Source organism: Dipteris shenzhenensis, chromosome 7 (genome assembly GCF_047967505.1).
Source record: "Dipteris shenzhenensis isolate YYH24624 ecotype China chromosome 7, Dip_SZ_1.0, whole genome shotgun sequence".
Taxonomy (NCBI): Eukaryota; Viridiplantae; Streptophyta; class Polypodiopsida; order Gleicheniales; family Dipteridaceae; genus Dipteris; species Dipteris shenzhenensis.
The window spans coordinates 9386332-9413694 of NC_141602.1; the positions used below are offsets into that span (position 1 = coordinate 9386332).

Sequence of the window (27363 nt, forward strand, 5' to 3'; positions counted from 1 at the left end):
ATCTAGGATTGATTAAAGGTTCACCAATGCCTAATAGCCCACTTTTATGTGCTCAAGTTTTTGCTGATAACAACACAAGTTTACTATTGGGCACAGAGAATAATATCAGGAACTATCTAAAGGTCTTTGCGGGCTTTGCAACTGTGTCAGACTCAAAGGTCAATGAAGATAAAACTACTACTGCCTTATGGCTAGATTGAAATGATGTACCTCATTGGACATGAAACTTTGGCTTCAGGTGAATTTAGGCTGGTTAGATAATCAAGTATCTTGGTTTTCTAGTAGGCGAATGATTGTTTCATGTTGGCATTGAAAGTTTATGTGCCTTAATAAAAGTAAGACTTTGAACGAGGATTTAAAACTTTTATGCAAAATTTTTAAAAATTTCACCAAAATTTATATTTTACTAAGAAATTCAAAAGAAACTATGTAAAGTTGTACTATGTTTTGTCAATATCGTGAAACTAAAAAAAATAGCTTCATAATATTTTGTTGATATTTAATATTAATATAAAATTATAGTTTCAATAAAAACATCCATGGTACTATTGTCATTACTCTTAAGCACAGATTTGAATGGTGTCACCAAAAAATCAAAGAAAAATTTGACAAATGGATGGATAAGAAGCTATCTCAAGCAAGGAGAATTCTTATGGTTATTCCCCTTCTCGCATGATTCACTTAAGTGTATTGACAAACTTGTAAGGGATTGCATTTGGAAAGATAGGTGGCATGCTTTTTCATGGGATCTGGCAAAGACTACTAAAGTTACAACCTCTGGTACTAGAGAAAATGAAGGACAAGTGTGAATGCCTTTGTTTCGAGTGGTTGCCTAAGCTTAGGAGAAACCAACTGTGGGTGACACTAGCACATGCTTGGATCTATAAGAATGGTCCTCTAGGGATTTGTGAACCTTGGCAAGATGTAGTTTTATCCAACATTTCTTTGAAAATTAAGTAATCAGAGTTGCTATCCAAATATGTTTAGATTTGGAAAAAGAAAGTATAAGGTTGTTAGTAGGTTGGTTCAAGTTCCTTTCATGGCGATGGCTTACTAAGTAGATCCGTATGGCTCTCTAATTGGGCTTATGATGGAGGAAACCCCTTTATGCTTAGTCATCCCAAACTAATTAGAAGTGTTATCCGAAAAGGTTTAACAATTTTCAAAGACATCTAGGATCCTAGAAGTAACAGGTGGCTCCCCTTAGAGATTATTGTGTGCTAGTTTTCACTTTTACCAATGAGAGGAAGTTAATGCATTCAGTGCTCAAAAGGATAAGGGAGGATTAACCGACTAGCACTGAATTAAGATTTTCTAACGGCTACAAAGGATTTGCCTTGCCTTCTAGTAAACTCTTGCACAGATGTTCATTGAGGGATTTCAGATCCCCTTTACTTAGTTGGGCTACAAACGAGATTCATGTGCATTGGATACAGTAGGCCCCAATAGATTGCACTGCAGTCTGGTTTCATAGGGAAGCGAGAGGTTGAGATGCCACCCCTTCGTTCAAGCATAAGTTCTTGCTTTAGAGGGTAATCTCTTACAAACTCTCTGTTAGGGAAAGGTTGGTAGTTTGGAACCCTAGAATTTTGCCTATCTATCCTCTTTGCAAAGTTAGAAAGGAAACACACATGCACTTGTTTTGGGAATGTTTGGCAACTCGTGGTTTATGGGGTGGAAGATTTGGAGCTGGTTGGAACTCTTTTCAATCTTTGTCTACCCTACATGGAGGAATGCATTGCTTGGTGACAAGGGTAAGCTTAATGAATCACTCTATGCACTGTGATAGTTAAAAAGGGCCATAATCATTTATAATATCTAGAAGCACCACAACAATGTGTTTTTCAAGAGAAGTTGCCACACTGACTTGCCTTTCAAAGAGATTATAAATGATTGGCTAGGGTCACCAAGTTTTTTTCCAAGAAAAATATAGCTCTATGCCAGTTCTCTCTTGTAATGAGTTAAGTTTTGTGCCTACCTGGTTTAGGAGGGAGACTTTTCTTTTTTCTATCTTCTTCTTTCCTTGTTAATAATTTCTCCCCCTTTTTTCTTGCAATTGGATATGCAATCAAAAGATGCCATAGCCCACTTCCATACTTTTGTTGGATGCACATAATGCATTACAAAAAAGTCAACGTCAAGGCCAAGCACTCATTCTTGCACAAACAAAGCCCTCATGTCTCCTTATGAAGACAAATACTTGCTACCATAATCAACTTTGTGCTATGAAAACCCTAACTTTATTCTAAGTTAGGATTTTCCCATATAACAATGTAGCCTCTTTCATGTTTAATAAGAGAGTGTGCATATTCTACAGACATCCTAGTGCCTCTCATCCTTTCTCCCAAACTCCACTCTCTTCGACATTTGTTGGGATTAAGGGCCTTTACAATAGGTAAATGGGAAGTATAGATCAACAAACTAATGGATGAATTAGGTGATAGCCATAGGGGTTTATGGGATGGTAGCTATAGGGACCCAAAACACTCTCCAAAAAAAAAACTTTAAATTAATGAGAGTGGGATGGAGTGGAGAGGAGGTTAAGGTTGTAAAATTTATAAAATGTTGCCTTTCCAAGTTTATTGTAAGGACTATTTGGGAGGATTTTGCCTTTCTAAACACCTTAAACCTAATAAATGAACATCCCTCCCCCTCCCCCCTCTTCCCCCTTCTCTCTCTCTCCCTCTCCCTCTCCCTCTCCCTCTCCCTCTCTCTCTCTCTCTCTCTCTCTCTCTCTCTCTCTCTCTCTCTCTCAGCTAGTTGGCATGAGTGCAATGTCAAATTTGGTTGTATTCAAATTTTCTTCGGATCTCTATATGTGCATTAAGGTAGATCATCCTTGAGTATGATACTTAAGCACTGAACAATCATTTTTTGAAGATTGAAGACCCATAATTAGTTAGTAGATCTAATGTTTATAGTAAACATCTAACTACTGGTATATCTAGTTAGCAAATTGATTCTTTTTATTAGTAGGGGCCACTCTACAAAAGCAAATTTCATTAATGTTTGATGAGGAAGTAGGTTGTGGAGTGTGTTTTATCTTATACTATATTTTTTGGGGGACCCTTGCTTATCTTTGTTTTCATCTTCATCTTTTGAATAGACTATTAGTGAGCTACGAATTAAAATGAATGTATTGGCTCCACTTAAATAATGTACTATGATGTAGTATGTCCATGCATATCAGCCTATGCATACTAGTTAAGTGTGAGTGAAGACGAGAAGGGAGCTCTAGATGTAAAGAAGGAAAGCAAGGACATGTTCCACACCAAGACAAAGAAATGACCACGAATAATGGTAATTAAATGCAAAAGTGTGTTCAAGCATTCTCATGTATGAAGTCACACAAGATGCGAACTATAAATTACTCATTATAGCAATTTTCAAAGGCAAGAAAATTCTAAATTAGCAAGGGCTATACTTCTTAAGAGGGCATTCCCACGAGAGACTTTCTTGCATCTTAAAATATTGGAAAGGCAAAAAAAAGGCTTCCAGCAAGAAATTCACTAGTTTTGACGGGATGGACGAGGTCCTCGTTAAAATCTCTACATTTGATGTCAAGCGCAAAAATCGTAATACGAAGGATTCGGAGCTTTTAGATGAATAATAGCTTCACAAAAACATACGCAACAGTATGATAGTCGCTAGAGAGAAGGAATAAACTCTCTCCAAACTTCTTCCTCCCTATTCCCCCGTTTCGATGAGTTTTTTTGGGTGTAGAAGCTTCTTACAAATAAGGTAGACATGAGAATGCCCTCTAATGCTATTGTTGGTGGGCAAGGGGTTTTGCATGCCATGCTAGAAGAATTCAACATGTGATGCTTGTTACTTATTGGACCATATGTTGTTTTTGATTCGACCCTTGGTTGTAAGCAAAGGAGTTGCAAAACCAAGCCTGTACAACCAATCATGCTAGTATCATTGCAATCTCTTCATTTTGTTCTTGTCAATTCATTCAGAATTCTCCTTGGTGAGTTTAATGCTCTCGTTTGCAAAAATAGCTCAATGGCTTTGTCTCTTTTTTTTTTTTTTTCAAGAAAGTGGCTTTGTCTCTTTTGGTAACTTAAAGTTTAAATTTAAGCAAAGGTATCATTTTAAATATCTTAAGCTTTCAAGGAAGCATCTTTTATTTTAGTACTTATTGCTTTTCAAGCAATGACATAAATATTTCCTAGTTTATGGTTGAAAGCAAAACATGCTCCTATCAAATGTCCATGATTTTCTCACAATGTTAATCTTGGAGGTTCACTTGACTTTCTTACAATGTTAATCTTGGAGGTATACTTGACTTTCTTACAATGATAATCTTAAAGGTATATTGGAATCCCCTAGATTCTTATTGTGGATGCAAGAAAATTATTTTCCTAAGGTTTCAAAAATCAATTTGTGCATGAATTCCCACTAATAAAAAACAAGGCCTTACCTTAAAAAAGTAGATGTTGCAGAGCAACGGCAGAGCATGCGGTGTGGGCATTAGTCTGCCTGAGCTAGCTACTCTGCGTTCGATTCCCTCGGCAAGGATCCTGGTGCTTATGAATAGAGGCCGGATGAGCAGAGGCGGGGGCGGTGTCCCCCGAATAGTTGGGCAGTGTGGGTGTGGAGAAAAAAAGCATTAATGATGTACAAGAAAAAAGAGATGTGGCAAAAAGACATAATAGCTTTAAGAGAGGGACGCTTTTTGATGTGGTTGATTGCTGAGGAAGACCATGCACCACTTTTGATTTAGAAGGTCACACAACACCTCGTGCATCGCCTCGCTTCCACAACGCCCCCCTTCTTCCTTTGAGCGCACCCATTTTGGCGTCCTTCAGCTTATTTCTCTCAGGAGCACGGACACTTCACCCACAGGGACATCCCAACGGGTGATGCTTTCGGCTCCTCTCGTCGGCGTTGGGATCTTGGAGGGAAGAGACTCGGAGAGTTCATCTCCATTGGAGGCGGGATAGGATGCAAGGGGCAGATGGCAGCGAGAGCGAGACAGAGAGAGAGGGGGGGAGGGAGGAATGACTTCTTAATTGCCCAGTTCTTTCTGTGTGTGTGTGTGTGTGTGAGAGAGAGAGAGAGAGAGAGAGAGAGAGAGATAGAGATAGAATTTGTGTGTGTGTGTGTGTGTGTGAGAGAGAGAGAGAGAGAGAGAGATGCGGGAGGCAGCGAGATATGAATCCTTGATTGCCCAATTCTGCCTGCGTCCTTTTGCTTGTGTGTGTGTGTGTGTGTGTGTGTGTGAGAGAGAGAGAGAGAGAGAGAGAGAGAGAGAGAGACGGGGCGACGATTCATGCCCAACAGCTTTTTTTGTTTCTCACCTATGTCTGTGACCTGGTGCTAATTGCTCTATCTCATGTTATCAGTTTTCTCCATCTGAAACCTCTCCTTTGCGTGTGCAGTGCGAATATTTCGATTTATACCAAACATGGCCGATTGGCAGGAGTGGGCCAATGCCTGCTTCATTTCGCTCATTTTTGCTTACATGCTTGCAAAGCTAGTTTCTGTTGTGGTGTCGTTTCGAGAAGAAAACTTGAGAATTGAGCGTGACCGGGATACTTCACCTTCGGCTCCCTTTGTTCGTCAGCCGAGTACAACAGTATTGGAAGAGCATAATCCTGCCCCTGCCGAGTACAGGAATGTCCTCTCCAATCTGGAGACTTCAGAAAGCCATGTCACCGAGTCAGCCGAGAGGTTGGTACTTAATGAAGCCAATGCTGGAGAAGAAGCGACAGTTAGCAGCAGTGAGATTCCTGTCAGTCAGGGGCATTCTGAAAACGATGGCAGAGAGGCCGTAGCAGGTGATGAACAGAACGTCGAAAGTCTGCTATCAGACAACGAGGACTGGGAGGGAATCGAGGGTACCGAGTTAGACGAAAAGTTTAGCAAAGCATCGTCTTTTGTTCAAAAGATGGCCCTAGACCCAGCTTTCAAGATTCCTAGCGATTTGCAACTTCAACTCTATGGTTTATACAAGCAAGCAACAGAGGGTCCTTGCTCTGCTCCACAACCCCATGCTTACAAGCTTACTGCCCGAGCCAAATGGTGCAAAACGACTCTCCCTTAAAGCTTGTCTATTTTGTTGTCTATCTAATCTTAAAAAAGTGAAGTTGAATACAATGGAATGCAATGCCAATTCTCAGGCAACTGGCGTGTGTTTCATGGATTTCACCCCAAAAAAGTGTGTTTTTTTATGAGAGAGAAAAAGAGAGAGGAGTAGGATGGAGATGAAAGCTCTTTCTCTCAGAAAGCTTTTATTGTTTTTACGTCCTTAACCTAGTAGGTTGTAGATCTGCAGAAGGGGACGATAAGTTAAGTCATCAAAGATATTACAGCTGGCATGGTTACCTACGGGTGGCAGGAGGCCGGCTTAGACTGACTATTTTTGGCAGGATGTTGGCCCCTTGTGATCAATGCCGTACGTACCCTCATGCTTCTATGCATGGAAGCTGGCTCTGCTGGGCATTTGTGCACTTTGGGAATTCCTCTCTGATTAAGTATAATAAGAGATTAAGTGACCATGTTTGCATTGGGTCTACATTGGGTAACACACTCTTCCTTGAGGCTTTTTTGCGACCATCTCACCAGGACCTGATCTATACATCGTTTTATGATGAAGTGGAGATAACTTCCCTCACTGTTTTAAGCTTGCCTTGGTTGTTTAAAGCTAGCTGTAACTGAGATTAGTTAGCTTGACAACGCAGTTTCTTTCGCCTAGCTGACAGGTGGGTGTCCAATCAGTCTGTCTGGTCATTCAGTGTCCTCTTAAGGAGCTTGTGCTGTAAATCCCCTCCGGGAGCAAGGGACTGACGTCACAGCACTTTACTTCTCAAATGCCTTGCCAACCTTCCATTCGAAAAACTATGCAAGCCACTTGGACCACATAACTTAGATCATGCAAACTGAGGATCTTCTGCAATAAACCCCTCCATCTAGAAGTTATAAACGGAATTGATGTGATAGGAAGTTGACGTCCAAATAGGTTGCCTATCTTGACGGGAGCAGGTCCCTGTTTATCACCTTGGGGGGGAAGGGGGTAGGTAGTCCTTACCACGTGCCTAGTGGTTGACCAGCTCGGTTGACCCTCTTGGCCAACCTCAGTGTCCAGCTCCAGTAGGCCCATTTAGGAAGCGTTTTTTTGCCACAATTGTGCAAAAAAATCAATGTCACCAATGTGTTGATCATGCTTTGGCATTTGATCTTGGAATAAGCCTATCTCCAGCAATGTAGATCTACAAGCTAGTTCGTATATTTCTGGCCTTAATTTGGAACATAGCAATGTATATCAAATCAAATGGCCAAACATGATTCATGCATTAGTGGATTTGATTTTTCCATATAAAGTGTTTTGTCACCTTTAAAAATATCTTACACAAACGTTGAGAATGTCTAATTTAGCTCTTTAGCCTACACCTTTACAAGCTTTTAGGTTCTTTAGTCAACTAGCTCGATTAGTTTCTAAGCTCATATATGATTAATAATAACGTGGGTCTTCCGTAGATCTCTCACACTAACTGTGCCCAAACTAACTACTGGCAAGGAAGAGGGAAAAATAAGAAGAGAGAGATATTTTTGGCATGCATAAGATACATCACATCATACTTATAATTGCTGTACTGAGAGTTTATGCTACGTATATCTTAAATTTGTGTGGCCTTGGCAATGAAGGCTCTCCACAATCAAAGAACCTTGAGACTGAGTGGGACAATTTGCGGCCACATGGCCTTTACTCCAGCTTGCTCCCCTAGCCCTTCCAGCCCCCGCTCATCCTCTCAGCCACCTCGTCTGCCTTCGCTCCTCACCCAGCTGTCTGCTATGCAAAAACATGCCGGAAAAGTGCACCACCTGGCACCAAGCCACTTCAAGTCGGGCCTGATTCAGAGTCTTGAAACTGCGTTTTTTTGGCCCTTTTAGCTTGAATGAAGAGATTTTGGACTACCTTTTGATTAGCCTTCTCCTTTAGTGCTAGCCTTCATCATGGCTGAGTCTGCCCTTCACCTCCGGAGTGCCGATAGAAACTCAGTACGAAGACTTTGTATAAATGGATGCTCAAGTATGTGTGGGTGTGTGGATTTGTATGTGTGAGAGCATATTTTTATACTATGGTCTACACCCACTGTTGGGCGCTGATGACGTCAGTGGGGATGTCATAGTAGCTAGTCCCTGCTATGCATGATGGAGTTTATGGTTTTCAACCTTGTGAGTGACTGTCATGAGATTGAAACTGCACTATGTTGTGTTTTTAGAGGATGAGTTTGGGAATGTTCCTGGATTCATCTAGGTATATATTTTCTTTATGCAAGGCAGCCTATAGAAGGTTTTCCCTTTTCTCAACCTTCATGAAGCCAATGGGAAACTTTGCCTTCAGATAAAACCCAGGCTCCAAATTTGCAAGGAATCTATGGCTTGGGTCACATGCTCTTTAAGGCTGCATATACAACGCTATGGGTCCATTCGTTCATGCATTGTGCCTCAACATAGGCTGCCTTGGAGAGCAGCAAGGAGGCACGGAAGCAGTAACATGAACACAGGATTACAGGATCTCAGGATTGGCTGCAGTTCCGGCAGCAAGAAGATCAGAGATTGGTGGAGCATTCGGCCTGCAAGTCTTTATAGAAAGAGAAGCAGCAAGGCGTGTCCAGAAGTATCAGAGCCCTAAGGAAGACTCACAAGTGCTGGAAACTTGAAGGTCAGAACCTTTGGAGGGAGATCTCACTTAAGCTTGTAGAAATGGTCTCCTACGCCTTAAGGACAGTACTCTTGCGAGAATAAATTTGGACAGGTGTACTCCTCCTTAGCCCTTCACATCATCATCATGGCTAGTAGACTGCCCATCAGAAGCTACAACAGAACAAAGTAGTCTCTCTAGAAGATGAAGATCTGGAGCCACCTGGTGGTTTGGATGATCGGGGAGATTATGATGGGAGTGGGAAAAGGCCTGGAGATATAAAAAACAATGCCGGGGTAGTGGTGACACCAGCAGACGTTAATGCAGTCAAAGATTGGGTATTGCGTTATGCAGAGGCCTTGGCCATAATCATTGGCACGGCTATGGACTCGGTCCTCTCATATTCTGCTGGCAAACACAGCATTTTCAGCATGGATCATACTAAAGGACATATACCTGATCAACAACGCAGACAGAATCCTCAACCTAGAAACTGAACTCTACAGCATGTGAATGGAGGAGGGGAACAGGCTAGAGCATCACATCACGAATGAAGGTGGTGAGGTCATGTCATTCGTTGGTCAGCAGAGGGGGATTCAGCTCGGATAGCTAGGCTTTTGTAACAACCATGATTGCAGGGAAATGGTTACTAGCGAGGAGCTAGTGCCTCCGCTCCTGCGGGAAGAAACTCGGCAGAGGAAGCTTGACAGATTCGGTGACAAAGCCTTTGTTGCGCAAGACAAGAGCAAGGTTGAATGACATAGGGAAGGACAAGCATGGCAATGGCAAGCCTAACAATAAAAAGAGAGTTGGCAAAACTGACGTTAAGACTTTTTATATACTGGAAGCAAGAAAAAGAAGAAACACTTCTATTGTGACTAGCCAGGAAATTTTGTAAAGACTGTAGAAAGAAGAAGGCTGGCCAGAAGCGAAGGACGTAGTCCAAGCAAGATTCAAGGGAGTTAAAGCGTATTGTAAAGAGAAACATGAGAGCTTTTCTTGGTGACAACTCCAAGTGTTGCTAAGGTTAGTTGTGGAGATCTTGCCGAACTTGTTTGTATGTCTAACATTGAGAGATGGTCTATTGGGTCACAGGGACTAGAGATCTTTGAAGGAAAGCAATGTTTGCTTAGGTTGTTTTGAGAACAAATCTTATCTCACTTGCATAAAGGAGGTGTCTTTGAGGAGACCTCAAGGATCAGTCAGAGGGGTATAGGAACAGGATTACACATGGATGTTGTTGGTGTCTTCGGGAGGTACCTGGCTTGTTTTCAAAGCAAGCATTCAAACGGGTAGATGCATCGCTATGTATATTCTTTATGCTCCAGTAGCGTCTTTGTTTCTCAAGTGTTGAGTGAAAGCCTTCTGATAGGTAGAGGGGAAGTCTTGGTGCAGAGGGCATCGGTTCCTGTTGCATGACTTTTGTCAAAGACAATGATGATTGCTTTGAGGAGCACGACTCACTGACATGGACAGAAGTTTCAGAGGCTTCAAGCTTAGTTGTAGATTATTGGAAGTAGAACATGATGAATCTGTCAAAGCCTTCATGGTGGAGACAAGGACATCTACTGGAGGATTACTAAGTTGTGAGCTCATGAGAGCTTATGGTCTAGGATTTCTGGAAAGATACTTGGCCTTGGAGATCTATGTGGTTGTTCAAGTGGAGCACTTGGTTGCGGATGTTGCCAGAATGGAGATGGGTTGAAATAGACAGTGGGAGCATGGTGCTTGGCATGATCCAGGCTGTCAGATTCTGATGAGGACAGCTGGATAGACCTGATGATTGTGCCAGGATTGCTCAAGATTTGTGATCAAGAATGGTGGTGTCAAAAACCTTCTGTGCCAACTGGATTGTGCCTGTGTTCCAGGATGGTTTGCTTGGACGTGGAGTAACAGGAGCTGCGAGTTCAAGGGCCAATGATCAAAAACATCTTCGACTTGTTCCTCTGAGCTTCTCACTGGGAGTTGATGGAGCATTTGCATCGACGTGTTGGTGTTGGCCCACAGTGGATCAATGAGAGGGGTGTTGGGATTGTCATGGTCACCTCCCCATCTGTGATCCCCCAAATGAGGAGGATATAGGGGAGGTGTACCAGCAGCATTTGTTGAGAGAGAGAGATGCCACCTGGGAGGCTGCCACGGGGGCGGCTGCTGTGCTCTCGATGATGGGCAGAAGGGCCCATAGACGGGAAATGTTCAAGGCCTGCAAACAACCACAGGGACAGTAGCAGATGTCTGTGCAGGGATAGGACACAGGCTCAGACGTTGACAGCAGCCGGTTATGGGGTACACAGCAGAGAGGTCAGGTGGAAGGTCAGGAACAGTTGGACCAGTGGCAGGCTGCGACGTGGCCAAGTTGGGAGTTGGGTGTCTGCAGATCTGCCACAGATTGGCTGGTCGGCTGTTTTTTAGGGCACCCAACCCTATATAAAAGGCCCAAGCCCTGGGTCCATTCATCCGTGCATTGTGCCTCATCATAGGCTGCCTTGGAGAGTGACAGGGAGGCTAGGAATAGGGCAGTCCAGCCTGCAGATAACCTTCCAGGTGAAGAGCAGTACAGTGCACATAGGGTTTACAGGATCTCAGGATTGGCTGCAGTTCCACCGGCAAGCAGATCAGAGATTGGTGTAGCACTCAGCCTGCAGGTCTTCATCAGGAAGAGAAGCAGCAAGGAGTGTCCAGAAGGGCCTCGCTACGCAGCCTGCTGAAGCTCTAGGAGTGTGCGCAGGTGACAGAGATTGAAGGTGGCAGGAGGAGGAGATGACAATTTTGAGTCTACGTCTAGGCAGTACCTTATCTGCTAGATGGTGGCACACTGAGCTGTCCGTTTGTTTGGTGGCACACTGAGCTGTCCATTTGCTTAGGGCAATCTTTCTACTGTTCTACTGTACTGTTGCACTGTTCAAAGGGTCTAAGTCTGTGTGTATCTCATTCATATTCATTTGTGTACAGTTAAGGAAAGAGGTGAGATTTGAATTAGCACTGTGTGGTTTCTGGGAAAATGTTTACACAATCTTCCATTGTGGGATCGTTGGCTACAGCAAGCATTCTCCACCCCTATTTTCTAATTGAAAGACATTGCATCAAAACATATGAAACTCTGGGACTGTCCACTTAGGGTGGAAGAGATTGAGAAGCCTACTAATTGCTTCTAAGACAAGTTTTACCACACCAGCTCGGGGGTGATCTGGAATTGGCTCTACAGTTGGGTGGTGAGCTTGAATCTACTTCTGGTTATCAATTGACCTTGGAATAGGGGACTTAATAGCCCAACGTAGGCCTTCATAATGGGTCCCAATGGACCTCAAAACACCTCATAATTCAGCAAATATCCTAACCTATGGTTGTGTATGTGTGCTCCTCATAGGAGATCTTTGGACGCATGTCGCAAGATACAATTTGATTGAAAGAGGAGTTAGTAGAAATACACTCTACGAAATAAACTTTTAAAATGTTAATAGTCTGTTCTTCAATTGTAGATCTGTAATATGGTTGCTCTTCTCCTATGGCATTTGCATTTGCAGGCCAATGATATGTCTTTTTAAAGATGTTTTAAGAATTAATACAATGCCCATCAGTTTCATTTCTTCTGAGCATCATAGGCTTTTACAGTGCTCAGCATTATAAGGTGGACTATTGTTTGAAGAGATCAGTTATGCAATTCCTCCTCCCATTCCATAATAAGGTTGTGCTTCTTGATGACATCTTCTTTTGGTGGAAGATAAGTCGATGGGGCTGGTCTGCCTGCTGTTGTGCTTGTGTTTTTGTGGCATAAGTCATACTGACAAGGTCTCAGTTGGCATGCCTTGAGTGATGGACGGGGCCATTTTTGGTGGCATGTGCAAGGCATGCTTGGAAAAAGCTGGGAGACATATCTCCGGAGGAGGGAATGCAGCAGTACATAACACTGCTTTCAGAGCTGTGCCCAGACTGGAACAAGGCTACAAATGTAAGTTGTGAAAATCAGTATATGCAAGCTTCATGTCGCAGAGGGGTGAGTAAGGATATACAAGTACATATGTGGTTAAATGTTTATGTTTAAAGTTCTCTCGTACAAAAGGAAAGGAAAAAATAAAAACCCTAGGCCTGCAACTAACTTGTGCAGAACAACAAACTAGTTGAGGTCAATGAAGAGCAATCTGCAGGCAGCAGTGGAAAGACAGGAAGCATGGGACCTGTTTTTAGTGTTCTGGCAAAGCAGCAGGAGCCTGAAGACGATGGGTTAGTGGCAATAGAGGGTTTTCAATCGTGTTAAAATCTGAAATTCCTTCAAACCTTTTGGCCTTGCTCTCCACAACGTGAATTATGAGTTCTGAATTGTTTCTTGGCAGTTTGGAAGAGATACACGTGCGTGCAAAAACAGGAGATATGAAGGGAGTTGAAGAGTTGCTCGAGCATAACTGTCCTGTGGACCAGAAGGGTAGGCTGCTGGGATTTTTTCAAGATCGCTGATTTGTCTGATATTTCTTTTGGATTTTAACAATGTGTCCCCTGTGTCCTTTGTTGCAGATTGTGAGGGCCGCACTGCTTTACACTGGGCAGCTGATCAGGGGCATACGGCAATTGTCAAGTTACTTATTTCGAGGGGAGCTCAGATTAATGCAAAGGTGCAATTTAGAAATTTCCCTATTTGGGAATGCTCCTGCAAATGCTGACTGTAGGATGCATTGTTGGGAAAAATAAAATTAATGTGGGTGAGAGTTTGTGCGAGAGCCTATGTTTTTTTATGTATTGCGGTGCCGCCAGGCCCTAGCCAGGGGTTGAACTCACACACACCCACCCGCCGTAACCCCACCACGTTAGGACCCCCAAGTGAGAGCCTATGCTCATAGAAAGATCCACATCCACTGTTGGCTGTAAACAGTGGTGGGGGTGTAGGAACTTGTCCCTGCTTAATGCATGATGGAGGCGATGGTTGATAGCTTCTTATCCCAAGAAAAAAAATTGCACTATTGCTTTGGGTGTGTGATGCTTCCTGAATTCATCTGCCTTTCAATGGAGACTTGACTTGTTTGAGATATCAGCATCAAATTCATGGTGTAGTGAAGCCATGTTCAAAGAGGATGACTGACCTAATGATTTACTTCTCAGGATTCCGAAGGACAAACGGCCTTACACTACGCTATCACTTGCCAATGGGAAGAAATTACTGCATTTCTTTTGAAGAATGGTGCTGACCCTTCTATCACAGATAACGATGGCTCTACGCCCTATGGACATCCACCTATATCTCCTGAGCAGCAGTATGGTGGCAAAGATGATTATAATTAATCCGCACACCAGGAAATTTTTATGTCATAATTATGTGGTGTTTTGTTTCGTTGTAATCATGAATAACTTAGATAATTTGAAGGAAATTTGTGTGCTCTGGGTTGCTTGCCAGGCCATTTCAAAATAACAGTGAAGCTTGGCATGTTCTCAATTGGGCTATAGTTCTCTACTGTCCCAAAATGTTTCAAAAGGGCTTTGATGTAGGGGTATACATGTCGTATTGCTTAACTTCGATTGAATGCTATTAAGTACTCTTGGTGTATGCATGTTCTTTCAGCTCCTGTGTTGCAAATCTTTAATGCATGTGAGGTCAATGAAAATAATGATCTTGTTGAACTCAAAATGACCCACTCTTTGTGAAACCAATCCTTCAATCCAACGTCCAGAGTATAAGCATTGGTTTCGCAAAGTTGATGTGAGTATCCGAGGGGAGGATTGTACATAAAAGTATCCTTTTAAGTGTACATGATGGAGTTGCAATCAATTAAACATGTGCATAATGAGTAACTTTTATAACAACGACTCAAAAAAGCGGGAAATTGATGACCGACTAGCTTCATGTGCACATAGAAGGAAGCTATATGAACAAATCTTTATAGCATAAACTTAAGTGCGGGGCTTCATAGATGATTTATCTGTCCTAGACCTTACAAAATTTACCATTGCAAATACAAAGAGTGCCATTAAAGCATTTTTTACATGGGTAGCTGTTTATATCAAGAGTGGCAGCGGAAGATGTAAGCAAACTGAAGCTACAGAATCACACAGAGAATACTAGAGACAACAAGATGTGCCACAAACAGATCTGCTGTAACTTAGCCCATAAACCAGGGCAGCAACTGTGATACAAGGAGTCCTGAACAGGATGAGAAACAGGAGCTGCAGAAGGGGCTGAACTGGAGCAGAGGATCTGGGCACAAGGAGGCTAGAGCCTGAGAGCACGGAGGCTGGAGGAGCCTGCACCAGAAGATCTGCAGAGGGAGCGTGGGCAGCCAACAGAACAATTGAAGGGAGGCTCCGGTGAAGATGGCCAGGAGCAGGCTGAGACAAGAGCCTTGAGGAGCTGCTGGAAGAAGTGATAGAGGAAGTGAAGGGAAGGAGGCCCTTTTATAGGGCAGGCTAGGGGGGGAGTCGGCCAGTCTGGCTGGACCGACCAGCCTGGTCGGTCAGGCCAACTGGGCCGACCAGCTGGTCGGCCAACCTACCCCCTCTGGCCCCCCTTGCTGCATGGGGGCTGGCCACTCCTGGAGATGCTGATTCTCAACACCCCCTCTCAGCTCCAGGGTGTGGCACAAGACCCAGAGAGCTGGTATGACGTTGGAGAAGGGGAGGAGAAACAGATTTGGTAAATATGTCGGCGACGTCGGAAGTGGTGCTGAATAGGAGCACAATGGTAGAGCGGCGAGAATTGGGGTCGCCAGCCCAATCGGAGTCACTCCAACCTCGGAGAGTGAGCGGGGAAGGAGAGGAACCACCGGCAGTATATAAGAGCCCGAAAGTAGAGGTCCCCTGAAGATGGAGGAGACATCGAGCAGCGTGCCAATGAGAAAGCGAAGGGGTTTGCATGAAGGTACTGAGGGTGTCGACAGAAAAGCCGAGATCCAGTCGAGTGTTAAGTAGCCAGAGAAGAAGCAGGGAGCTGGGTGAGTCCGCAAGAAGCTGGTACTGTCGATGACGAGCCGGACTGTTGAAGGATGGTGAACGGGAGAGTCTCCCTCGAGAGTATGTTTCCGGTTGGGGCCATGTAAAGAAACAATCCAAGACTCGGAGTGTAGTGCAAATGAGGAAGGTTTGTCGGTGAAGAGAATCCGGTAGATGGGAACCTGTACGAGAGAGTAAATGGAGAAGAGGATGTCTGTCCCCCTCTGAAACTGCGACGATGTTATCCTTCCAGGTGTCATAGTTAGTACCATCAAACTTCTGAGTTTCGGAGAAGTGGGGAAGGATTGGGATCTGTATCTAGGTGTGGAGATCCGTACTTTTTAGACAGGACTGATGATTTCTTGAGTGGCTGAGGCCCCCCATGTGTTTCAATACCAAACAGAGAACAATCGAACCCAAAGATCAAGAGCCAATAAGTTCTGCCAGAAACCCGTGAATAAAGTCGTACGGGTGAAGACGGGAGCCGACCCGATGCGCGATGAAGGAAGGGAGGGAGAGGCTCTTGATGAAGCAATAGGCTGCTATTCATAGTCCAGGTTACTGGGAGCAAAATTTCAAAACCGATAAAATTTCAAAACCGATTTTCAAGATGCCGACTGGTGCCTGGCTTCGGGGTAGGATGGATGCCGACCAAAATTGGTGCACAAGAGGTACTGCCGACCAACAAGACATGTGCCTAGGAAGATGCCGACCAGCAAACTAGGAGCCTGCAGTGATGCCAACCAGAGGGAGAAGTGACCAAGGTGCCGATCTCGGGGCAGGAGGAGAAGGCAACGGGCTGATCACAGAGGCAGGAGGAACATAGGCTGCCGACCAGCAAGAGAGATGCATAGAAGAAATCATCTAGGTGTTGGTGGATGCTTCAGTAACCAAGAGGATGGGGAGCACCTAGTGCTCTGATACCATATCAAGAGTGGCAGCGGAAGATGTAAGCAAACTGAAGCTACAGAATCACACAGAGAATACTAGAGACAACAAGATGTGCCACACACAGATCTGCTGTAACTTAGCCCATAAACCAGGGCAGCAACTGTGATACAAGGAGTCCTGAACAGGATGAGAAACAGGAGCTGCAGAAGGGGCTGAACTGGAGCAGAGGATCTGGGCACAAGGAGGCTGGAGCCTGAGAGCACGGAGGTTGGAGGAGCCTGCACCAGAAGATCTGCAGAGGGAGCGTGGGCAGCCAACAGAACAGCTGAAGGGAGGCTCCGGTGAAGATGGCCAGGAGCAGGCTGAGACAAGAGCCTTGAGGAGCTGCTGGAAGAAGTGATAGAGGAAGTGAAGGGAAGGAGGCCCTTTTATAGGGCAGGCCAGGGGGGGAGTCGGCCAGTTTGGCTGGACCGACCAGCCTAGTCGGTCAGGCCAACTGGGCCCACCAGCTGGTCGGCCAGCCTACCCCCTCTGGCCCCCCTTGCTGCATGGGGGCTGGCCACTCCTAGAGATGCTGATTCTCAACAGTTTAATCTTATGTATGAGTGCCTTTATGTCTGGAGTTAATAGTTTCATCTTTTTGTTCTTTGAAATCCTAATTCAAGGAAAATAGTGAAGGATATGTTTTGTTACACATGGTGGTCATTACATCTTTTACGTTTTTTAACATGCCGATTATAGTCTCAACTTAGGTTTTGCTTTTATATCATCTTTGACACTATGCTACAAATCTTAACGTCTCTCTCTCTCTCTCTCTCTCTCTCTCTCTCTCTCTCTCTCTCTCTCACACACACACACACACACACACACACACACACACACACACACATGCACACACACACACACGTTGCCTAGATTAAAACATTGTTTTCACAATTATTGATGACTTATTCAATGTCCAAGCTTCTGCAAGGTAAGAATTTATGTGAACTGTCCTTTTAAGTAGTGCGTAGATTATGTGACAAGAGGATGGATGTCATGCGTTGGCAACTTTTTATATTTGGAATCGATCAAACATATCCGATTACATTGCAAGCTCGACAATAAATCTATGATGCTTTCTATATTAGCTTGCTTGATGCACATATAAGGAAGACCTTGAGATCATATATGCATTAACCTACAATGCATAAATTGACTCACTTGCATATATTTCCGTTGCTATTTTGAGCTTTTTGAACTCCTGGGGTCCTTTTTCCTCCTCTTCTTGCTTCGAACTAGCCTCTAGGCTAGTGGCCAAAGTTGCAGGAAGGCCTTCTGACGATGTTTCTCTACTAAGGTAGCCCTATGTTGCCTTAGTTCCTTCTGTGCTGGTTGTTTTTTTACCAGTCTAGGTGGGCTCTTTGTTGGGGTGGTTACAGCCTGCAGTCCTCTCTCCTTTTCCTTCCTTTTTTATCCCTCTTGTTTTGGTCACCTCTTCTTGATAGCTCGAGCAGGTTTTAGCTTCGTCTCCTTGGGAATTGTAATCCTAGTGGTGACCACTTGGTTTGGTCAGAGCGGGTCTCATGGTGACTCTTTCGCAACCGTTCAGACTTCCCTCTCCCTAGAGAACAAGTTGGTGCATTCCATGCAAGACACAACTTTGGTGGACTGCCTCGTAGGCCTCACACCCAAGTTCAAGATCGGATCCAAGCGAAGCTTGGCACTATAGGGTGACAACATCCAAGAGGTCACAATCTATGGGAGAGGTATCTTTCTTCCCCATTTGAGCTCGCCTCGCTCAACATCACCCTTGCCTTGGTGGAGCAAAGCCCAATTATAGGAGATTGACATTTTTTCAGGGATCTTCTTATCCCATAGCAAACCAAATCTATTGGCCCATTTGAAGGCATTATCATACAGCTTCCACCTATGGTTTAACATGGGATAATGTTCCTCTACATTATCTGAAGGGGTAGGTACTAGTAAGAAATGAGAAGACCCTACCTAGTTGAACTCCAAGTCATAGAATATTATTATGTTTTTTGAGAAAAAAGGGATTATTTTATATACGATTCAGAAGATATACGATCATAATAAAAAATATAGTTATAGCAGAGGCATTACTTATCGAGAGACTGACATCCAGTTATCTATCAAAAGGAGACAAAGTCGGTCTCATAACAGATGTCTCCTTTGAACTAGCATTCTTCGTTAAAAGACTCGAGACACTGAATGTCATTTTTGGAAATGAAAGACACCCTCTTGGGATCTTGGGCAACGCCAACATTTGCTATCACCTTTTCCAATCCTCAGCCCCCCCACACCGCCTTATGCATGATGAGCCAGAGCAAGGTTGACATCGCTTACAGCATTCAGGATAGGGATCATGTCTCCATTTAAATCTTTTCGATCAAACTTTTGCTCCCAAATGCCTCTTCACCTTTCTTGTTGAGAAGATCCATTAGACAACGCTGCCCCATTGCCCCTCTCCTCTATGCCATTGTTGATGATGCTTTGGGTTGGTTGACAAAACTTCTGGAAAGCAATTGGTTATAAAGCAATTTGCAAACGATACTAATGTCATGCCTAGGAACACCACTAGAGGCGTGTGAGAGGTAATGGAGTGTCTGGGAACTTATTGTATCAAAGTGGAGAGGATTTCAAGCCAACCTGGTGGGAAGGCAAATGGTTCTTAATCTTTTATTGATCTTGTTGTCACCCAAGTCACGTAGGGTTGAATAAAATGAACTCCAAATGCAGACCGCTTCTATACCATTCGCCCTTACAACTAGTAGCTCGATTGCTACACTAAGCTACAAGACCTGACTACATCGGATGGCAACACATAATGCAACTAGCCGACAATGATTGAGGCACTTTTAAGGAGGCTCACAGATGAATGGATCACCTCCGGCTCAAATGAGTGTCGCCTCGTACATCAACAACAGCCAGCCTCCAAAGCAACGTATCCAACTAGGACTACCAAGGCCAACCTCAACTTCAACACACTGAACATGAACCGATAGACTCCAACGGCAGCTCCAACGCAAAAACGATCGTCAGCACATCTCTGAATTGTGATGAAATCTGAAAGATTCCAAAGGATCTTTAGAGCATTTTGTCAGCGGTGGTTCTCCCTAGTGATGCATGGCAGATAGTTTCTCACCAAGGGCAAGTGCACTTGACCCTGGGTTTGGCTAGTGGTCCAGCTTGGGCCATGTGGCAACCCTATCCTTACACATGTCAATCCACATCAGCACCTTAGCCTATTGACATGTCATCACCAGTGACACCTAGACCCTATCTACCACGTCACTTGGGCCACATTATCAGTTAACATCACTACCACATCAGCATGTTCATGTCAACAGAGCCATATCAACTTTAACCAATCAAACTGCCACCTCATCGGTGCACAGTCAACTGCCACATCATCTGTTATGTAGCACTGACCCTTGCAGGCACGCTAGCCCTCTACAAGCACACACTGCATGTGCACCCTCCTACCACCTCATCACACAGTGCCTTAGAGGCACACGCCTTCATGTGAACACAATGGGCACATCATCATTTTGTACCCTTTTTGCCCCTCCACATAGATCGAGCGTATCTCTTGATCCAGGAAGAATTTGAGGGCGCCCCAAAAAGAAAAAACACTCGATTTTTTATGCTCTACACACTTTTGAGCCTCGACGGCAAATCCACTTCTTGCACACACATCAGCCTCTACATCACATCTGACCCATCACTTAAAACGAACAAAGAAAAGGAATTATTTGTTGCTTTTTCATCGCTTGACGGTTGGTCTAGATCTAGTTTAGAGTCTAGTAGATCATCCATAGTGGAGCAAACTCCAAAGAAGCCAATCGAAGCCATGTCAAAAAAATCCTGAATAGTTCCTACTCGGAGTCAGTCCCTTCTCTCACATGCGGTTTCACATCATTAGATTACCTAAAACCTGAGTTACATAGTTCAGTGAGCAGAACTCAGAGTGTTCAGAGACATTGATCGATTGTTTAGTGGGAAGATAGCACATAATTTGATTTCACATACACATGCCATCATTGTAAAGCCTATTTGGCTACTTTTCGGCATTGTGCACATCAATTCAAGTCTTGTAAAGCCTCTTGGCTATTCCCAGCATCATGTCTCACAAGCCTTGTAACACATTGGATTATATATTGTAGTTTTATCTTCACTAACAGTTTAGATTTCTTGATATAGTTAATGTTTTACAGTTGATTCAGACAATGATTTCACAAACACTTTGAGTACATTTCTTGCACCATGTCTATGACAAGCACCCTCAATTTGGAGGCATCTACAAGCTAGACAACTCCAATTACAGCACATGGAAATACCGAATGGAGACCATTCTTGTACTTCAGGACAAGTGGGAGTATGTCGATGGGTCTACACCTAGAACATTGGATGATCCAACTAGCAATAGCTCTACTCCACCTATTGCAGCAGCACCAGTAGCAAGATCTATAGGGGGATCTAAGCTACACTAACATTGATCGCACCTGTAGCAGATCCTGCCATTGGCCGAGAACAGGCAGAATGGGACAAGAAAGACAAGTATGCATATCATCTAGTCAAGCATAACGTGCCAGATGTCATGCTAGGACAACTCAACACAGTCAAGACATCATTAAAAGAAGCATGGGATATGTTCACAACTCTTTATGAGTCCAAGAATACTTCCAGGATTCTCACACTAAGAAACCAAATCAACCAAAGTTTCTGCAGCAGTAGTGAAACCGGTCATGCTTACGTACTCAGGATCAACAATCAACTTGCAATAGCAACAGGAGAGACCATGAATCCCGCAGAAATGGTTCAAGTCATCATGAATGGACTATGAGAGGGATATGAAAATCTAGTCCAAAGTATTGCCATTCAATAGTAAATTCCAACACTGGAAGAGCTCCAGTTTGTTTTACTTGGTGAAGGACTCAGGACGCAAGCCATTCCTGCATGCAAAGGTCATTCCAATGATCAAGCATTCACAGCTACACATAGAAGTAGAGGCAGAGGCAGAGGCAGAGACAAAGACATAGGCACATCATTCCAGTGAAGTGGTCATCATCAACAACAAAGTCAACATCAAAGTCAAAGTCAGCATCAGCATCATCCTCAGCAACATCAGAATCAACAAAGAGGAAATCATTCCAATCGAGGAAGATTCCAAGAACGAGGGACTGCATCCACCAACGTGTCAAACATTCAATGCAACTATTGTCATAAGTTTGGACACTATGACAGAGATTGACACAAGAAGCAGTACGACCAAGGTGGTCAAACCAATAGCAATCGTCAAGGGAATTTCCAAGGAAGAGAAAATCATCATGGTGGACATTCAAGTCACAGTCATTATACCAATGAACCTGAGAATATGTCTCTTGCAAGCGAGGATATGCAAAAAACTGAAACAGTGTATCTTGGCATTGATTGCAATTCGAAAGGGGAAAGCAGTAATCCAGTCAATCAACCAGATCATAATCCTTGGTACATCGACAGAGGTGCATCATCTTATATAACAAAGCATCAGGAATGGTTCATAGAGATGAAACCATTAGAAGAACAGAAAAATTTCATCTACCATTCGATAACACACTGAATCCAGTTCAAGGGAAAGGCATTGTCCCTATGAACAATTTTTTTGTATGAAAGGATTGGTGAAAGATGTACTCTATGTTCTGAAACTCAGTAAGAACCTCTTGTCAGATGGTCAAATGATGGAACACAACTACCGAGTCATCTTCGATGGAGATGAATGCACTATTACTTGTGCAGATACTCCTAAGCAAAATGCAAGAGTTGAAAGGAAGAATGATACTTTAGCAGACAGTGCTAGAGAAAAGCTCAATGAGAAGCATCTTTTGAATCACTATTGGGCAGAAGCAATAGCCACTGCAAACTACTTGCTTAATCGACTTTCGACCAAACCAATACAAGATATGACACCTTATGAAGCATTCACTGGACACAAGCCACGCATTGATATTTGGTTGCATAGCATATGCCCACATACATGATGATCATCGCAGAAAATTGGATGCGAAGTCACGTAAATGCATCATGGTTGGTTACAGTGAAGAAAGTAAAGGATGCAAGTTGTATGATCCCATCAATCGAAAGGTCATTATCTCCAGAGATGTAATCTTTGATGAGGAATCAAAACCTCAAATACACACGAGATAGACACACTGATTACTCAATCATCTAGAGCGAGAATTGCTAGAAGTGCCCCAGAAGAGCCACAACAACTTAGATGGTCTACTAGGGAAAGCAAACCACCTGCCAGATTGACATATGCTCAGAAAGGCAAAGTAATTCAAGTTGAAACCATCAATTATGCACTTATGACTACCATCATGGCTACAAAAGAGCCAATGTACTTCGAAGACGTAGTTCACCAGCCAGAATGGCAAACTACTATGAATGAAGAAATGGAAGGTTTGTATAAGAATAATACTTGGGAATTATGTGACCTTCCACTAGGGAAGAAGGCCACAGCAAACAAATGGGTATACAAAGTGAAGTACAATCCAGATGGAAGTATCGACAGATACAAAGCCAGAGTAGTTGCAAAAGGATTTGCACATATGGTCAAGATTATGATGAGACTTATGCTCCAGTAGCAAAGATGGATACCATATGGTTCTTGATATCACTAGTGACACTCAACATATGAAATGTGTACCAGCTCGATGTCAATAATGCATTTCTCAATGGTTACCTAGACGAGGAAGTCTACATGCAACAACCAATAGTTATGTTGAGCTAAGAAAAGAGAATTAAGTTTGCCATCTCAAGAAAATTCTTTACGGTCTAAAGAAAGAATCCAGAAGTTGGTACAACAGAATCAACGAGTATTTTGCTAATCTGGGACACATAAAATCCAATGCAAATCATACTCTCTAGTACAAAGTTCAAGGGGAAGACATTACTATTGCACTTTTGTACGTACATGATCTGATTGTGACTGGAAGCAATGATAGCTTCATAAAAAAGTTGAAACAAGACTTATCTACAGAGTTCAACATGAAAGATCTTCGACTTATGCACTATTATCTTGGAATTGAGTTCTGGAGAGATTCAAATAGCACCTTCATGGGTTAGCTAAAGTATGTTGACAGTCTCCTGGAAGAAGTTTCATATGGTAGATTGCAAGATTGCAACCACTCCCATGGAAATAGAGTTTGAAACTTACAAAAGATTACTTACAAAAGATTTAGAAAATCCTACAGTCAATGACAAGTACTATCGGCAGCTCATCGGATCTCTTATATATATCTAACTATCACATGGCCAGATATTTGTTATGCAATAAGTTCACTTGCACAGTTTATGGCAAATCCAAAACAGTCTCATTGGAATGCAGCCAAAAGAGTCTTGAGATACATCAGAGGTACAAGACAGTTTGGAATAGGATACAAAGGAAGTCATCCAAGGTTGCATGGATATTGTGACAGTGACTATGCCGAAGATCATGAGACCAAGAGATCGACACAGGGATATGCATTTTTCCTTGGGCAAGGTGCTATACAAAAGTAGTCAAATATAAAGTCCATGTTTTTTGCTTTCAAAGGATACAAAATATGTCTGATCTTTCTTCAGAAGAGGCATCTCCTCCTAGGATATTTTCTTCCTTATTAGTCTGAAATTTTTCCTTGAAGGTCTATCAATTTTTCCATCCCACCAATCTTTGAAGGAGAGCTTGGCACTCTGAAGCCTGATCTACTCTTGAAGGTGAATCTCCTTCCTCTTGGCAAGTAACTGTTGCTGCTGCTCCTGATTCTGAGCATCTACAACCCTTTCCTTGTTCTTCAGTTCCTCCAGCTCTAATAGCTACCCTGTACTTCCTGGCTGTTTTGAGCACTCTCTAGGAGTTAGAGACAGCATCATACCAGTCGTATGAGCAAGAATTAGTTAAGTAGAACAGAGTGTTCCAAATATTAACAATTGGTTTTTGCGGAACAGGCTGTCTTCTATAGAGAGAAGGATCTACTTTGAACCATGAGTTTCCTTTCTTACCCTTCCACCTCTTTTCAACAACAAGATCTAGAATTGCTTGGGAGACCTAGACTCTGTCCAATCTAGCTTCCCTTCTTAGATCTCCAATCTGTCTATTGCCCCAAGTAAAAATCCCAGCATCCCCAATGTCTACTAGCTGTAGATTCTCTTTAAGTTCCTCCAAAAAAAGGTTATGTGCCCCTTAACACTGAGCCTTTTTGCAACCATATATCTTCACCGAGTTCAACCGTGTTTAAATCACCTAGTAGCACACAATTGCAATCAAGCTCTTGAAGTGATTGCCAGGCAAGCTTTCTGGACTGCACTCGAGTAGGAGCATAAACAGATGCAACTACAAAAGAAATGTTTCTGATCCTGCATTCTAAAGAGATCCACATTTGGTTGACATCCTACCTAAAGTTGGATATTCCTGCTTGATAATGAGAAAGAAGAGATACCCTTCTATTCACAATGACGAGTGTTACAAAGTTCCTCTACAACATCAAGCTTCACACAAACCTGGGGATGTCCCCTAGGATTGATGAATTGTTCTTTTTCTACCCCAATGACTTGACCTAGACTTCTACAAAGATTAGGAGCTTGATTACCAATGAGAAAGGGAGATCTGGGAGTTCTACCCACACTGGGATGAAAGTGGACCTGGGCCTATCAGGATTACAGTCTTGAGACGAATATTCAAGATACAGAGGCTGATTTTTAATAGTCCACAAACTGTGGTATAAGGCATTAAACACCATTTCCTCTCTCAGATAAAAAGAATTAAAGTCCCTTCCTCAGAAACCTCACACTGGTCACTACTAGCCTTTTTCTAGTTAGTCCTGAGCCAATTTTCTAGAAATGCAACAAGTGACCTAGGTCCAGGGAGAAAGCCTATGATTGCATGAGTGGACAGCCAATTTGATGGATTTTTCTAACATATCCTCATCAAGAAATGCAGTCACTTACCTTTCGCAAATTAGCTCTCTTTATCCAAAGAGTCCACACCAGTTTGTTGAAATGTATGTGGATTTGCTGGTGGTTGAGAGCTACCCGAAACGTTTGGCAACTCTCCCGGTCTAGTTTTGTTGGTTGAGTCCTTGGATTTGTGGCTCTGGCTGATGTCTCATCATTTCCATGGCTTCTGCTTCCTACTCCAGAGGGACGTCCTCCAGGATTGATGGCAAGGGAACCATTGTCCTGCGACACTTTCTTTTCTGTCGGGATTTGAGAATCGTCTTGGACTTTAGAATTGGAGTCAGTGCCTCTCTTGTCCGAACTTCCTCCTGGACGCTCTGATGACTTAGAGCTTGTTCTACCTTTTCCTTGATCGGTTCCCATCAAAAGCACCTAATTTGAAGGAGGAGAGGTGAAAGCCTCCACTTCCCGTGGTGTCTCTTTTGACTTGCTAGTCTCTACCAGCAAGGCCAAAATGATCGCATTTGAAAAAGGAACTGCGACCAAGAGCACACGGCCTCGTACTTAGGCGTGCTAGAGGAATTCAAAGGATAGATTTTTGCCCCCTCTTCTTCCCCCGTAAGCTTGGGTTCCGGATTGGAACTCGCTCTCCTCCTGGCCTGCATCGCTCCACCAACTGCTCTTCTCCAGCAAAGAGCTCCTTCTGCCCAGGGAGGGGTGGAAAGTGCAAGTGCGAGAAGAGCTCTTTGTTTAGAGTGTAGCTTGGAAAATGAAAGTTGGCTTCATCAACCAACATAGCGGGTACAAAGGTGATAGGACTATAGATTGCGTCACGTAGATCTTCATGCACATGAGTAGTCAAATCAGTCGGAGTCACAGCCATAGGAGTCGAGGTACGACGAGGTTTGGAGGCTGAGAGTAAGTTGGAGGGAAGCTCCATCCCACCTCCATCTCTCACAGCCAGCTTGCATAATAGATGGAAAATGTTGCAAGAATTTAGATTGAAGAAAGTACATCTACGACAAAGAAATAAGCTAATAATATTTCTATAATAATATATAATATAATCATTATAACCACACAGTTTCGGCAAGGAGGCTCTCGCTTCCTTCCCCAAAAAATGATAATCCAAGGGAAGAGGCCCTTCCCCATGCATCGAGAATATTAGCACTGAGTCGCATCGTGAAGAAGTCTTGTGAATGGATAACATACTAACATATTACCAGAAATGTTAATATTCATATTTGTATAGCAAGTCGAGAAATCAATATATCGCACACACCAGTCATGTAGATCTTTTTCACTTCCTGTTGCAAACATGGATTTTTTCCATTCAAAATTGAGGGCAAATTAAAATACACTACCTATTATTCTTGAACAATTTAAAATTTCAAATTTGACAGAGCACTTGTAAAACCTAGCTTGGAATGATTTCAGCTAGAAGGCATGTCGGCTGAGTGCCTATGACAATCTAAGCCTTTGAGATCTATTACAGTGTAGAAGCCTCTTATGGTGGGGTTCATTCGTCAAGCAAGAGGAAAGTAGTGTAAACAAATGACATACACCAAAATTTAGTTTCTTGACAAAAAGGTCTAAATTCGAATCATGGTACTTTTGAGAATCACCTTGAATTCAAAAACCGGATGGTAGTTCTGTGAAAAACAGGTTTGCCTCCCAAAAAGCTTCGCCAGAGCATTCCTCTAAGCAATGCCAATCTAGAAAGAGCCTTGATTTGCTTGGAAGGCTATTTGTACACATAAGTACTAAATTAGAAAGCAAAGAAGATAAGTTTGTTTCTTGAACATTGTCCCACTAAATGGAAATCCTTACCACTAACAAGGTTGGCAAATACTTTGGTGTTGGACCTATTAGAATGAGCTATGGAAAAGTGCCAATTTGATGCCACTGATTGTCTTGCCGGCTTTGCATCACACACGCTAACTATGAAATGCTTGAGGTCTGCATTTTATATACAAACCAACCATACA

The 27363-nt window shown here is 43.1% G+C and overlaps 1 protein-coding gene across 2 annotated transcripts; it reads left to right on the forward strand.

Annotated features, from left to right (window-relative positions):
* Positions 1-4695: 4695 nt before the first annotated feature.
* LOC147899913 (acyl-CoA-binding domain-containing protein 1-like) lies at positions 4696-14155 on the forward strand. Of its 2 annotated transcripts, none has more exons than XM_087376991.1 (7): positions 4696-4865; positions 5388-6030; positions 12500-12647; positions 12759-12874; positions 12985-13073; positions 13163-13260; positions 13745-14155. In XM_087376991.1, the coding sequence occupies exons 2-7, from the start codon at positions 5414-5416 to the stop codon at positions 13922-13924; spliced, it is 1248 nt and encodes a 415-aa protein (XP_087233117.1). In that variant the 5' UTR covers positions 4696-4865; positions 5388-5413; the 3' UTR covers positions 13925-14155. The 2 variants fall into 2 exon arrangements, with proteins under 2 accessions (XP_087233117.1, XP_087233118.1); XM_087376992.1 differs by having other exon boundaries at positions 12500-12602; positions 13745-14152.
* The last annotated feature ends 13208 nt before the right edge of the window (positions 14156-27363 follow it).